This window comes from Otolemur garnettii, unplaced genomic scaffold (genome assembly GCF_000181295.1).
Source record: "Otolemur garnettii isolate 467f Iridium unplaced genomic scaffold, OtoGar3 scaffold00115, whole genome shotgun sequence".
NCBI lineage: Eukaryota > Metazoa > Chordata > Mammalia > Primates > Galagidae > Otolemur > Otolemur garnettii.
Window position 1 is genome coordinate 940084 of NW_003852510.1, and position 12283 is coordinate 952366.

At 40.5% G+C, this 12283-nt stretch overlaps 2 protein-coding genes across 3 annotated transcripts in view; one reads left to right on the top strand and one right to left on the bottom strand.

The window, feature by feature from the left end:
- Positions 1-1149: 1149 nt before the first annotated feature.
- The window catches only part of SLC39A9 (solute carrier family 39 member 9), a 56040-nt gene continuing 44906 nt past the window's right edge, over positions 1150-12283 (bottom strand). For both annotated transcript variants that reach the window (XM_023517603.1, XM_003797363.3), the window contains exons 3-6: positions 10528-10596; positions 8432-8517; positions 7064-7198; positions 1150-5100 (exon numbers count right to left, since the gene is read on the bottom strand). In XM_023517603.1, coding sequence (XP_023373371.1) covers positions 4870-5100; positions 7064-7198; positions 8432-8517; positions 10528-10596 — 521 coding nt within the window. In that variant the 3' untranslated portion in view covers positions 1150-4869. The remainder of the gene's footprint in view (positions 5101-7063; positions 7199-8431; positions 8518-10527; positions 10597-12283) is intronic.
- LOC100960094 (cytochrome c oxidase subunit 7A2, mitochondrial) lies at positions 7527-7971 on the top strand. Its single transcript, XM_012809887.2, has one exon. It carries the CDS (start codon positions 7577-7579, stop codon positions 7826-7828), a length of 252 nt encoding a protein of 83 aa, XP_012665341.1. The 5' UTR covers positions 7527-7576; the 3' UTR covers positions 7829-7971.

Genomic DNA, 12283 nt, shown 5'->3' on the forward strand with positions numbered 1-12283 from the left:
AATTGTATATAAAACCAGCACATTGTAAAGAAAAAAAAAAGTGTCCCCTCTCTCAGGACAGACCGATTCATTTAACAACAATTAATTACTGAGAACCTAGCTGCCTGGAGCCTACATCCTAGTGGGGAAGGACATAGTGAAGACATATAGAGCCATATGCTGTTTACCAACAGGGACAGGTTCTGAAAAATGGGTCATTAGTCCATTTCCTCATTGTGTGAACATTTCAGGGTGGCGGAGGGAAAGGGCACAATGTTGAATTCCTAAGATTTCAAAGTCCACTGCTCAAGGCAGAGGAGGGATGCAGCACTTCTGAAAGCCTCTGTAGAGATGGAAAGAATTGTAAACGCCACGTCCTCTGCGGGTCATCTTCTTCATGAGGAGAAGTTTTAGGGAAACATGTAACTTTCTGGGCACAGTCTCTGTAACTAGCTGTAACACATGTGATAACACAGAAAACCAGCATGATGCGGACCAGTAATAATCAATGAAATCTAATGGATACACATAAAAATTATACACTTCCATGATGTACTGCTCTAATGGCACATATACATATTTAAGTTAAAAATGAGCATCAGCAGTCAAGTCCACAGAGGGAGAAAACACTTATCAAGTGTATTTTTTTTTTTTTTTTTTTTGCAGTTTTTGGCCGGGGCCGGGTTTGAACCTGCCACCTTCGGTATATGGGGCCAGTGCCCTACTCCTTTGAGCCACAGGCGCCACCCAGAAAACACTTATCAAATTGACAAGTTCCATTTCTATTTACAGGGCAGGGTCACTTGTTCACAGCATCTATATACTCATGTAACAACTCTGCCCTTTGAAACAGATCCACTGTCACTGTGATCTCCTGCCTGCTTCTCTTTTCTAGGCATGGAGAACTACCTACACAAATAACATTTGTTACCGAGAACAGCAAGGCAAAAAAATTGTTAATGAATTTGTGTTTTGGGGACAGAAAATCTACTGAATCCTTAATATCCCCGCCTTTCTTTTTTTCCCTTCGCTTAATAATGTACCTATAGTAGGTGCATCTTTCTACTGCCCTTCCTAGCTTTCCATTCCCTTTTGTGATGTCTAAATGTGGGTCAAGTCTGGTTGTCAAAAAGACATGCCAACAGAACAAAGTAATGAGCCACTTGCACTAGATATGCACTAATAAAAATTTAATATCATAAAACAAATCAGAAAACAGCATTGTTTTAACCATTCACAATTAAAGAGGAAAGAGACAAAAATTATAAGGCAGCCATCCATGGAATGATTTCATGTTTACAAAGGATCCAGAAAAAATGGACATTTAAAACCACTGTTCCAGCTACTGAACCAGGGGAACTGCAGTGTTATCCCATGAGATTCCCAGCTTGCTGGAAGATGTCATCAGAGAAAAGATCAAAGGCAATCTGGTTGTGTTAAGCAACTGTGTTAGGCTGAGCACATCCAGATAATTCCTAAATGGTTATCTGATTCTTTCCCACAAGTAATTTCTTTCAGGTCCCCTGAGGTGAATCTAGATGTTTCAGATACAAAGAGTGTACATCATTGGTTTTAATGATAGTATTTCCATAGTATCTTTGGGTGATATGGACTGTTTCCTACTGAGCAGATGTTTTCTAATGCAAGGAAGGTTCGTTCCCCCTGCAGAACAGCTACAGAGGGTGTCACCTAGAACCACAGCAGTTCTGGATGAATCTGGTCACTATTCTTAGTCTTCAGGGGCTCAGGGGCCCAAAAGGCAGGAGCATTCTTTGGGCTTGTGCTACTGACATACTGTTCCCATGGTCAGTACTTAGCTGTTTTCAGGGGCTTAACACACTCCCTTGCTGGTGTGTCCTCCTAGTTCTAATTCATGAAAAAGAGAAAAACCAGGCAGTGACACTTAGAAGTAGGCTGGTAAAAAAAAAAGTCACGTTTTCTCCTTTCTACATTGAAAGGACAACTCAAAACAACCACTCCCTTTCTTTTTTCTAATGATTCAAAGAACAGGATTGACTAGGCTGTTTTGAGTTGGGAAATGAAAAGGTGAAAGGAGGGGAAAGAGAACACACAGTCTCTGTAGGTAGTACTGCTTTCAACTCACCACGTCCCAGGCAGAACCTCTGCCTAAAAAATAAGAAATGTGACAAAGCGTGCACAGGAAAACCGAATCACACCTGGAACATCACTGCTTTGATGAAATGAGAACTGATAAGCAATTAACTGGAGAATAAATGAAGGGAATGGATCAGTAGTATTTTTCAACTTAATCTGCCATTATGAGAGCACTTGGAATCTGAAGCAAATCTACCCCTACCAAGGAAAGGAGTCAAATTTTAATTAAGATTCACTTTGGTTATGTAGAAGGAAGGACCATGCTTTTCATCATCAATTGCATCTCTTTGGTAGCCAATAATTCCATTTGTAATCACGGCAGCAACTTAAGTATTGCCAAGGTTTTCAAATGTGTTAGAGCATTAAGGCATCCACATCTAAAGAGGCAGTTTTAAACAAGAGGAAAATGGAACAAAATGTGTCAGAAAGTGAACATGGACATGGCCTCTCCTGGGACGCTGCCCACCACGTAAGCAAGCTCTTCCTCCAGTGAAGGAGGCCTCCACCACACACTGCTTGGTTCCCTGCTGCCTGGAGATAGGTTTGAGCCCTATGAGAGTTATATGGCTATGTCTGCCTGCTGACCAGGAGAGAAATAAGTAGTTCCTGAGGCAGCAGCTTTAAAATCTGGGGAAGCCCACAGCTTCTCAGAGCTGGTAGGACCTTGAAAGGTTTGCCTGTTAATAGTCAGGTTGAGAAGGGAAGGCAAATTTGGAAGTTAGAATGGTTCAATCCTTGCCAGAGTTCAAGGCCCTATCCAGCAAGATATTTTAGCCAAACTTTTAAGCATGATGGCAAGGCACTGCTGAAAGAGGATTTGGCCAGCAGAACAAATTCTGACCATTGCACACACAATATGATAGACAGTACTACTATCCAAACCAAACCAGACACTACGACCTGCTCTCTATTGGACAAAGTCAGTTCCAGAGAGAATCTAGGCAACCATATAATTTTGAAGGACCAGATGAAGCCCCAGGTCTCTCGTAAGTTAGTTGTTACCATCTAATCAGGGAAGTTACTTACACTTTCCATGCTGAACCTTTTCTTGGTTTTAAATTGTACACAATGGTTGCCAGTGACTAAACAAAACCACGTCCTATTCATGCTACTTTCTACACTACAGCCAGCAGAGGGCTTCCTAAGTTTTATTTCCACAGCTACTGACCCAGTGACAAATTTAAGGATAAAGAAATCGTGGTCATGCTGGCTCTGCAGCATATAAAATGTTTTTATAAACTACTAAATCCACTGCCCTGAAGAAACTAGTCGTAGTTCCTCCTTAACGTAGTATGTTCTGAAATGACACAGAAAGTCAAAATAAATTAATAATACAATATTTTACAAATATTTGACAAAATAGGGTTACATAGATTTTGGCAAATATGGAAAAATTACGTTTGTTTATTAAACACTTTTGCTATCTCAATTGCCAGAATATTAGTGATTGTGTCAACTCACATATGTGAAGGTGATATTTTAAGGGCTTGACAAAGCTGATCTGACATAAAAGTAACTTCTTTGAAGGGTATGAAGAGTAAAGACATTATTGTTTTCATCATCACAGTTCAAAAGTGGTTGTCCTGATGAGAATTCATCTCACACAAATATTAACACCAGCAGTAAAGCAGCAAATTGTAGGGAGGAGGGGCTAGAGGGAAAGTTAAGAGAAAATCACGGGAAAGATGAAGAGACAAGAGACATGATTTCACTAAGTTTTAAATCAACAGGCATGCACTTCCGTTTATGATCCACCTTCACGTTCTTCACTGCTATAGGTGGTTGTATGGGCAGACACAGCTCCCTAAACCAGAGGCTGACTTGCCAAGAGAGATGCTTAAAAAAAAAAAAAAGACAACATAGCTTCTGGTAGTCTTACATTTAAAAAGGCTACTACAACAAAGATGTCAGTAACTATCCAAATTCACTTAAAAACTAACATCCCTTAATTTCCAAAGATGCTTTTTGTGATCTGACAGTTCGTGAAGGAAAGCCTAGGCTTCAAACTATTAGAACTTGGCACCTCTATAAGAATGTGCTGGAGGCAGGTATTCTGCAAAGGAGAACTTGAAAAGAAATGCTACAAAATACTAGTCACCTCCTTAAAAGCTAGTCCCACCTCCACTGCTCCATGTGATGGAACTGCATTCTGCATTCAGACAGGCCTGTGCACAAGGAGCGGTTTAAGTCTCTCTAGTCATCCCTTTACAATGCGTCTTGCCGTCATTCTCCTGACTCTAATCCTGAATTAACTGCAATCACCTTTAGCATCTAACAGTGAGCGCTATGACCTTCTATCAAGGCATGTGGCATAGATGCTAAAGCACCAGTCTTACATGGTGAGAACCATGTTAAACATCAATGGATGGAAGTGGCAGAGCCTCTAAACTGAAAAGAGATTTAGCTTAATTACAGAACACTGTATTTTCATAATTACTATTTCATTGAGTATGAAGTTCTCCACTTTTCTTTAAAACTGAATTCCATCTTCCCTGAGAATAGGGTTAAGAGAAGCATCAAAACTCATAATGCCAAGGGCCCTTTAAAAGACAACACAACGGAATGTCTATAGCTAATTGCAATGTGTTGTTTCTACTCTAAAAGCTTTTCCATTGTTCCAGGTTTTAATCTCACCCCCCTCTGGACTCTAGGAATACAGGTGGAGATGGGCAAGACGAGAGAAGAGACTGAGAAGTGAGGAGCTGTCACGTGCCAGTTGCCGGCTATCCTCACTGGATGGCAAATGGCCACAGACTGAGGCTGGAACCTGGACATTTAATGCTGGTGTCCTACTGACAGGATGAGTGGGATGAGGCAACCCAGAACCAGAGCTGCCACCTCCAGGCGGCTGAGGCCTCTCCCTCCAGTGGTGTCGGGCTTGTGGCTGTGCCCCATTCCTCCCACCTCAGGGAGAACATGTACGGTAGCAACATAAAGAAATGTCCCGGCAGAGAAGAGCATGGCCACTCCAGTGGCATTAACCTCTGAGAGGGCTTCTTTACTGCTCTGTGAATTAAAAGAGAGAAAGAAGAATAATTAAGACAAGGAAAGTTCAGGGTTAGGAAGTTATCCCAATGAAAAAACACTATTTGTAACTGGTACTGTCTGGGTCACTGGAGACATATTGAGATCAGAGCAGTTTTAGGTTGTTTATGGGAAGCTTCCAAATAAGCTTCCACCACTGCACCTAGCCCGCAATTGCTCTTAAAAAGGAATTCCAAGTGCTTGTTGAACAGATGTGGTCTGTATTATTTTTGAGATGGAATCAAAAACCTATTAATGCAGATATTAAAGTTCAAACATTAATTCCTTTATTTTACAAACATTTAATAAGCATCTGCTAGGGACCAGGCTCTAGGCCAGGTGCTTGAGATATAGTGGTAATCAAGATTTCCTTACAGAGCTTAGAAGTATATCATGAGCTAATCTTTTTAATTTAATTTTATTTTTTTGAGACAGAATCTCACTTTGTCACCCTTGGTATAGTGCGGTGGCATCATAACTCACAGCAACCTCAATCTCTTGGGCTCAAGTAATCCTTCTGCCTCAACCTCCCAAAGTAACTGGGACTACAGGCCTGCACCCAGCCGTGTTCTTAAAATTTTAATTTGTCATCTTCGTCCACAGATCCACTTTCCTAATAGAAACAGTTGAAAGTAGTTTTATAAAGATTAGCTCATGAGCTGGGCATGGTAATCCTAGCACTTGGGAGGCTGAGGCAGGTGGATTGCCTTAGCTCAGAAGTTGAAGATCAGCCTGAGCCAGAGTGAGCCCATCTCCAAAAACAGGTAGGTGTTGTGGCAGGGACCTGGAGTCCCAGATATTTGGGAGGCTGAGGCAAGAGAATTGCTTGAGTCCAAGAGTTTGAGGTTGCTGTGAGCTGTGACACCATAGTACTCTACAGAGGGTGACCAAGTGAGAATCTGTTCCAAAAAATAAAATAAAATTTTAAGAACATGATATAGATGCAAGTAACTCCACGTCTCCAGAATTATCAGTGGCTTCCTCTCAAAAGTTCTAAAACTTTATATTGACTAATGAAATTATAAGGAAGTACATAATGTTCATTGATTGAAAGAAGATAAGGCTCTTCAGGTGAATGGAAAGGAGTTTTATAACACATTGTTAGCAAGTGAGATCAGCAAATGCTTGATTAATAGGAACTTAAGCATCTCATTTTTCATATACTCCTGGTAATATAGGTTTTACTATATCAAATACTAATTCAATGGACACTTAGTGACCTTTAGAGAGGACACAGGAGAAAGCAGTTCCCATGAATTTGCTCTGAGTCAGTTTGGTGCTAAGATTTTCCTCCAGTGGCTTCCCAGTTGATATTTAGGTAAAATACGTGAGAGTTGGTGCTAAGAACTGCAGCAAAGATAGAACTATAAGGCACAGAAAAGTCCAGCTTGGAAAAGGAAGAGTGCCCAGACTCTGAGCTGACAAATGACACATGTCACTCAGGTCTCAAGCTACGTTTAGGACAATGATGAGGAACTGGATATTTAATATTTGGTGATAATTAGAGCTGGCAGTGGAAGAATTTGAATCTTAGCAAATACAGCCACCTCTGCTCAGCTCCTGAAAGCTACCACATGGCTTGTCACTCATGCTTTATGTGCCTACCTCAACATTAAATATGGATGGATATGACTTAGTACATATCTGTCAAATAAAATTAGCACAGCTGGTTAAGTTTAAGTGATTTTAAACACTGAAGGACCAGCAGATATTTGTGAAAATATTCTTGGAACTGAGAGGGAAGATGTTTTCAAATTAAATAAGGAAACATTAAAGTTTTGGGGAGAATAACCTTGGAATTTAAGATATTTACCGTGTACAGATTTTTACTCCCAATTTTACCTTTAGTTTGAAAGGGTGATTTACATAACATAAAAAACCATACTTTCTAAGAGATCACAGAACTTAGCACTTGCCCAGATAAGCTAGGAATAGGTCAGCTTACCTTACTTAGTCCTAAGTATGTCGCCATGGACATAACTGGTGCTGCCAGTGCAAAGACCAGCAAGTGCTTTCTGATTCGATTCCGTTCTAGGCCGGCATGCATTAAGAAGGAAACCAGCCCAAAAGCAGCTGGTGCCTAGAAATTAAAAGTTATCCTGTATTATTATTCTAGAAGTATAGATTTCTTCTACTCAAGAAATTCATGTCATTTGATTATGATTTCTCATGCCAAAAAACCAGGCATAGTACCAAGACTGAATTATGCCTTTTAAAAATTAATGTTCTAAGCTAAGAAGAAATCCTACTTGTGTGTGTTTCTTGGATAGTAGAAAAGGGAAACAGTGATGAAAAGAAAAATACTGCTGAACAAAAATTACAATGAAATATAGAGTTTAACAGTTGCTGTATATAATCACAAAAAACCCCTCAGAAGTAAAGTTTAAAAAATGGTTAACAAAAAATAGCTAAGCTCTGCATTCAGTTGTCGCGGTTGGTGGGCAGTAACTGAGGCAAGATGCTGCGGAATCTGTTGGGTCTCCGTCAGATTTCGCAGAGGACCATAAGCACTGCTTCACGCAGGCATTTTGAAAATAAAGTTCCAGAGAAGCAAAAGCTGTTTCAGGAGGATAATGGGATTCCAGTTCACCTAAAGGGTGGGCTGGCTGATGCCCTCCTGTATAGAGCCACCATGGTTCTTACAGTTGGTGGAACAGCATATGCCATATATCAGCTGGCTATGGCTTCATTTCCCAAGAAGCAGGATTGACTTCAGTCATCCCAGTGATCACTTGGTTCACTTTCATTTAGCTCTGTATGGACCAGTAAACTGATGAGTAACTGAGCTCTTCTTTGGGGATCAATATTTATTGACTTGTACTAACTGCCACCAATAAAGCAGTCTTTAACCATGAAAAAAAAAAAAACAAAAAAACAAAAAATAGCTAAAAAGAGAGTTATCCAATTCTCCAAAATGAAAACCAATTATGAAACTATTTTTCTATTCCAGAAAAATATTAAGGACCAACAGAAATTTTAATGATTACTGTGTTCAATATCAAGTCTTTTTTTTTTTTTGAGACAGAGCCTCAAGCTGTAGCCTTGGGTAGAGTGCTGTGGCGTCACAGTTCACAGCAACCTCCAACTCCTGGGCTTAAGCAATTCTCTTGCCTCAATCTTCCAAGTAGCTGAGACAACAGCGCCCACCACGATGCCTGGCTATTTTTTGAGGGGTGAGGTTGTAGTTGTCATTGTTGTTTGGCAGGCCCGGCATGGATTCGAACCCGCCAGCTTTGGTGTATGTGGCTGGTGCTTTAGCTTGAGCTACAGGTGCCGAGCCCAATATCAAGTCTTACACCAATATTTTGCTTACCTTATGTAGCATTATTGCCACAAACACAATTAACTGGACACTAGTTTGTGAAGTAGAAGCTGCAGCTCCCAATGCAACACCATCAGCTAAATTAGGAAAAAGTGAAACATAAAATACTATAAATGATAATAATAGTGTAGTTACTGAATGTGTGGGCTTTATAGTCAGGTACAGAGAGATTGGAACAGTTACTAAAACTTTCTGAACTTTATTTTTTTTTTAATTGAATGGTAACTATATACATTAATGCACTTCTGGGGTACAGTGTGGTGTTTTCACATACAATTTGAAACATTTCATCAAACTGGTTAACATAGCCTTCATGTCATTTACCTAGTTATTGTGCCAAAATGTTCATATTCTACTCTTAGAAAGGTTCACTTGTACCCTTGTAAGATAAACCTCAAAAGTGATCCCTCCAATCCCCCTCCCTCCACCCATTCCCCCTTCCCCTCTCCCTCCCCCCTCCCCGTATTCTTAGGCTGTTATTAGGTTATAGCTTTCATATAAAAGGTATAAATTAATTTCATAATAGCGGTGTGTACATTGGATACTTTTTCTTCCATTCTTGTGATACTTTGCTCAGAAGAACATTTTCCAGCTCCATGAAGGATGTAAAGTCTCCATCTTTCTTTATGGCTGCATAGTATTCCATGATGTACATATACCATAGAAAACTTTCTGAACTTTAAATGGGTTTCTCATCTTTAAATGGGTTCAATAAATTATGTACTTCTTAGGGTTTTCATGAAGATTTCTTTTTTGAGACAGAGCCTCAAGATGTTACCCTGGGTAGAATGCTCACAGCTCATAGCAACCTCCAATTCTTGGGCTTAAGTGATTCTCTGGCCTCATCCTCCCAAGTCACTAGGACTACAGGCGCCTACCACGCCCAGACATTTTTTGGTTGTAGTTGTTATTGCTGTTTGGCAGGCCCAGGCTGGATTCCAACCTACCAGGCTCTGGTATATGTGGCTGGCGCCTTAGCCGCTTGAGCTACAGGTACCGAGCCAGGGTTTTCATGAAGATTAAATGAGATATCCTATGTAAAAACCTTAGCACCTGGCTCAGAATATTTGATTTGTTAGTTTTTTGTTGTTTTTTCTTCTTTTTTAGACAAAGCCTTACTTGCTCTGTCACCTACGTAGAGTGCAGTGGTATTATTGTAGCTCATTGCAACCTCAAACTCCTGGGCTCAAGAGATCCTTCTTGTCCCTTTAAGTAGCTAGCACTGCAGGCAAGCACAAGAATGGCATTAATTTTTCTATTTTTCAATAGAAACGGGATATCACTCTTGCTCAGGCTGATCTTAAACATCTGAGCTCAAGGGATCCTCCCATTTCAGCCTTCCAGAGTGCTATGGTTACAGGCATAAGCCACTGTACCTGGCCTTGTTAGTTATTTTTATTGTTATTGGAAAAAGTACAATCTCAAAAATACACTGATTAATTAATTCATTTGTAACAACAGAAATACCAAAGCAATTCAAAGGAAGCATCTCTTTAACTTACAGATAAAGAAACAAAGTAAAGATACTAGGACTCAACCATAGATAATTCACAATGAATAATATTAGTTGAATGGATGACTTTTGTTAGAAAAGCATGTTATACGAGAAAGAATCAGGTAATAGTGAGCCACCTTTCACTTTTTTTTTTTTTTTTTGAGACGGGTCTCAAGCTGTAGCCCTAGGTAGAGTGCCATGGCCTCACAGCTCACAACAACCTCCAACTCTTGAGCTCATGCAATCCTCAGTTTTTCTATTCTTAGTAGAAATGGGGTTTCAATTTTTGCTCAGGCTGGTCCGGAACCCATGAGCTCAAGCTATCCACCTGCCTCGGCCTCCCAGACCACTATGCCTGGCCTTTTTTTTTTTTCTTTTTTGAGACAGAGTCTTACTTTGTTACTATTGGTAGAGTGCTGTGGCGTCACAGCTCAGAGCAACCTCAAACTCTTGGGCTTAAGCGATCCTCCTGCCTCAGCCTCCCAAGTAGCTGGGACTACACACACCTGCCACAACGCCTGGCTATTTTTTTTTAGAGATGAGGCCTTCCTCAGTGTGACAGAGAAGAGGTTACATTGCAATCCAACCCTACCTGCAGCATGGACAACCAGACCCAGTGTGGTGGTGATTTTGGAACTGCTCGACCTTGCTGCTTCTGGATCTGAAGTGAAAATAGAAAAATAACATTAAGTAATGTGAGATAAGCTGCTCAAACACTGATCTGAAGGTGAAAAAATTTTTTGAACGCTCTTAAAGGAGATCATTATTTTCCTCACTACCTCAAACCTTTAGAAGTTTTCTCCGTCATGAAGAGGTATGTAAGAGGGAGGGAGCTCCTCATTTGACTCAACTTTCCTTTAACAGGCAAATTCCTGAAACGTGCAACTCCTGCTGCCTCAACTTCCTCACACTCCTTAATCCTCTATCACTCTAGAGAAAGTGCTCTGTGGCCTCTGATCACTTCTTTTCAGACCAATATAATAGTCATTGTCTACCTCTTCCCCAGCCACCTATAACTTTATGCTAATCCTAACATCTATCATATTTGCCTTTCTTCATTTTTTGCCATTACCTTAACCTAAATTTTCATCAACTCAAACATAAATTAGCAATAAGTTCCCATTGGTTTTCTCTTACTCTCATTTTCCCATAACCTAATTCATCTTACACATCCATGTCAGATCCAACTTTTGAAAAGACCACCCTTTTGCTGTATCAGTTAAGAAACTGCTGCTTTTCATTTTTCTTTTTTTTTTTTTAAAGATAGAGTCTCACTCTGTCACCCTGGGTAGAATACCATAATAGCATCACAGCTCACAGCAACCTCAGTCTCCTGGGCTCAAGCAATCCTCTTGCCTCAGCCTCCCAAGTAGCTGGGACGATAGGTACCTGCCATCACACCTGGCTAGTTTTTCTACTTTTAGTAGAGACAGGCTCTCACTCTTGCTCAGGCTGGTCTCAAACTCCTGAGCTCAAGCAAGTCTCCTGCTGTGGCCTCCCAGAATGCCAGGATCACAGGTGTGAGCCACCATGCCTGCCAAGAATCTGCTGTTTTTCTAATTTAGTCTGAACTGTTCTATTAGGTAGGTTCTTAAACCTTTTATCAATGGTTCAAACCCTAGTTCTCTCCATCCAATCCAGTTAAGCCAGTTTTTTTTTTTAACACTCTCAAATAAAACTCTTATTTTCCTTTTGCCAAATCTCCTCACCCCTAACTCTTGGCACATACTGAATTTCTTAACTCATCAACCCAAACCTAGACATCGTTCAAAGTCTAATTCTACCTCCTCCCTCAAGAAACAGACTTTAAAAATTAATTCCAGGACGGTGCCTATGGCTCAGTGGGTAGGGTACTGGCCCCACAGACCAAGGGTGGCAGGTTTGAACCCGGCTCCAGCCAAACTGCAACAAAAAAATAGCCGGGCATTGTGGCAGGCTCCTATAGTCCTAACTACTCAGAAGGCTGAGGCAAGAGAATGGCCTAAGCCCAGGAGTTGGAGGTTGCTCTGAGCCCACTGCACTCTACTGAGGGCAATAAAGTGAGGCTCTGTCTCTAAAAAAAATAATAAATAAAATGAATTCCAGCTGAAACAACTTTTCCTTTGCCTCAACCTAAGGCTCTATGCCAGCAGTTTCCACATGCTACTTCAAAAGATCTACCTTAAAACTACCTCAAATACAGGAAGCCATTTTTACTTAAATGTCTTATATCCCCAGGATGACCATAAACAATATGTTATTAAACTTTCTTCTTCTTCCTCTTTATTTTTAAGATATTTTACAGAATGTGACACAGCACTGAGTACCCAACAGTTGCTTAATAAAACTCTGTTGGAGGATGAAAAAAA

Bases quoted from the DNA above. Each gene is read 5' to 3' on its own strand.
- LOC100960094 (XM_012809887.2), top strand. From the start codon at position 7,577: ATGCTGCGGAATCTGTTGGGTCTCCGTCAGATTTCGCAGAGGACCATA.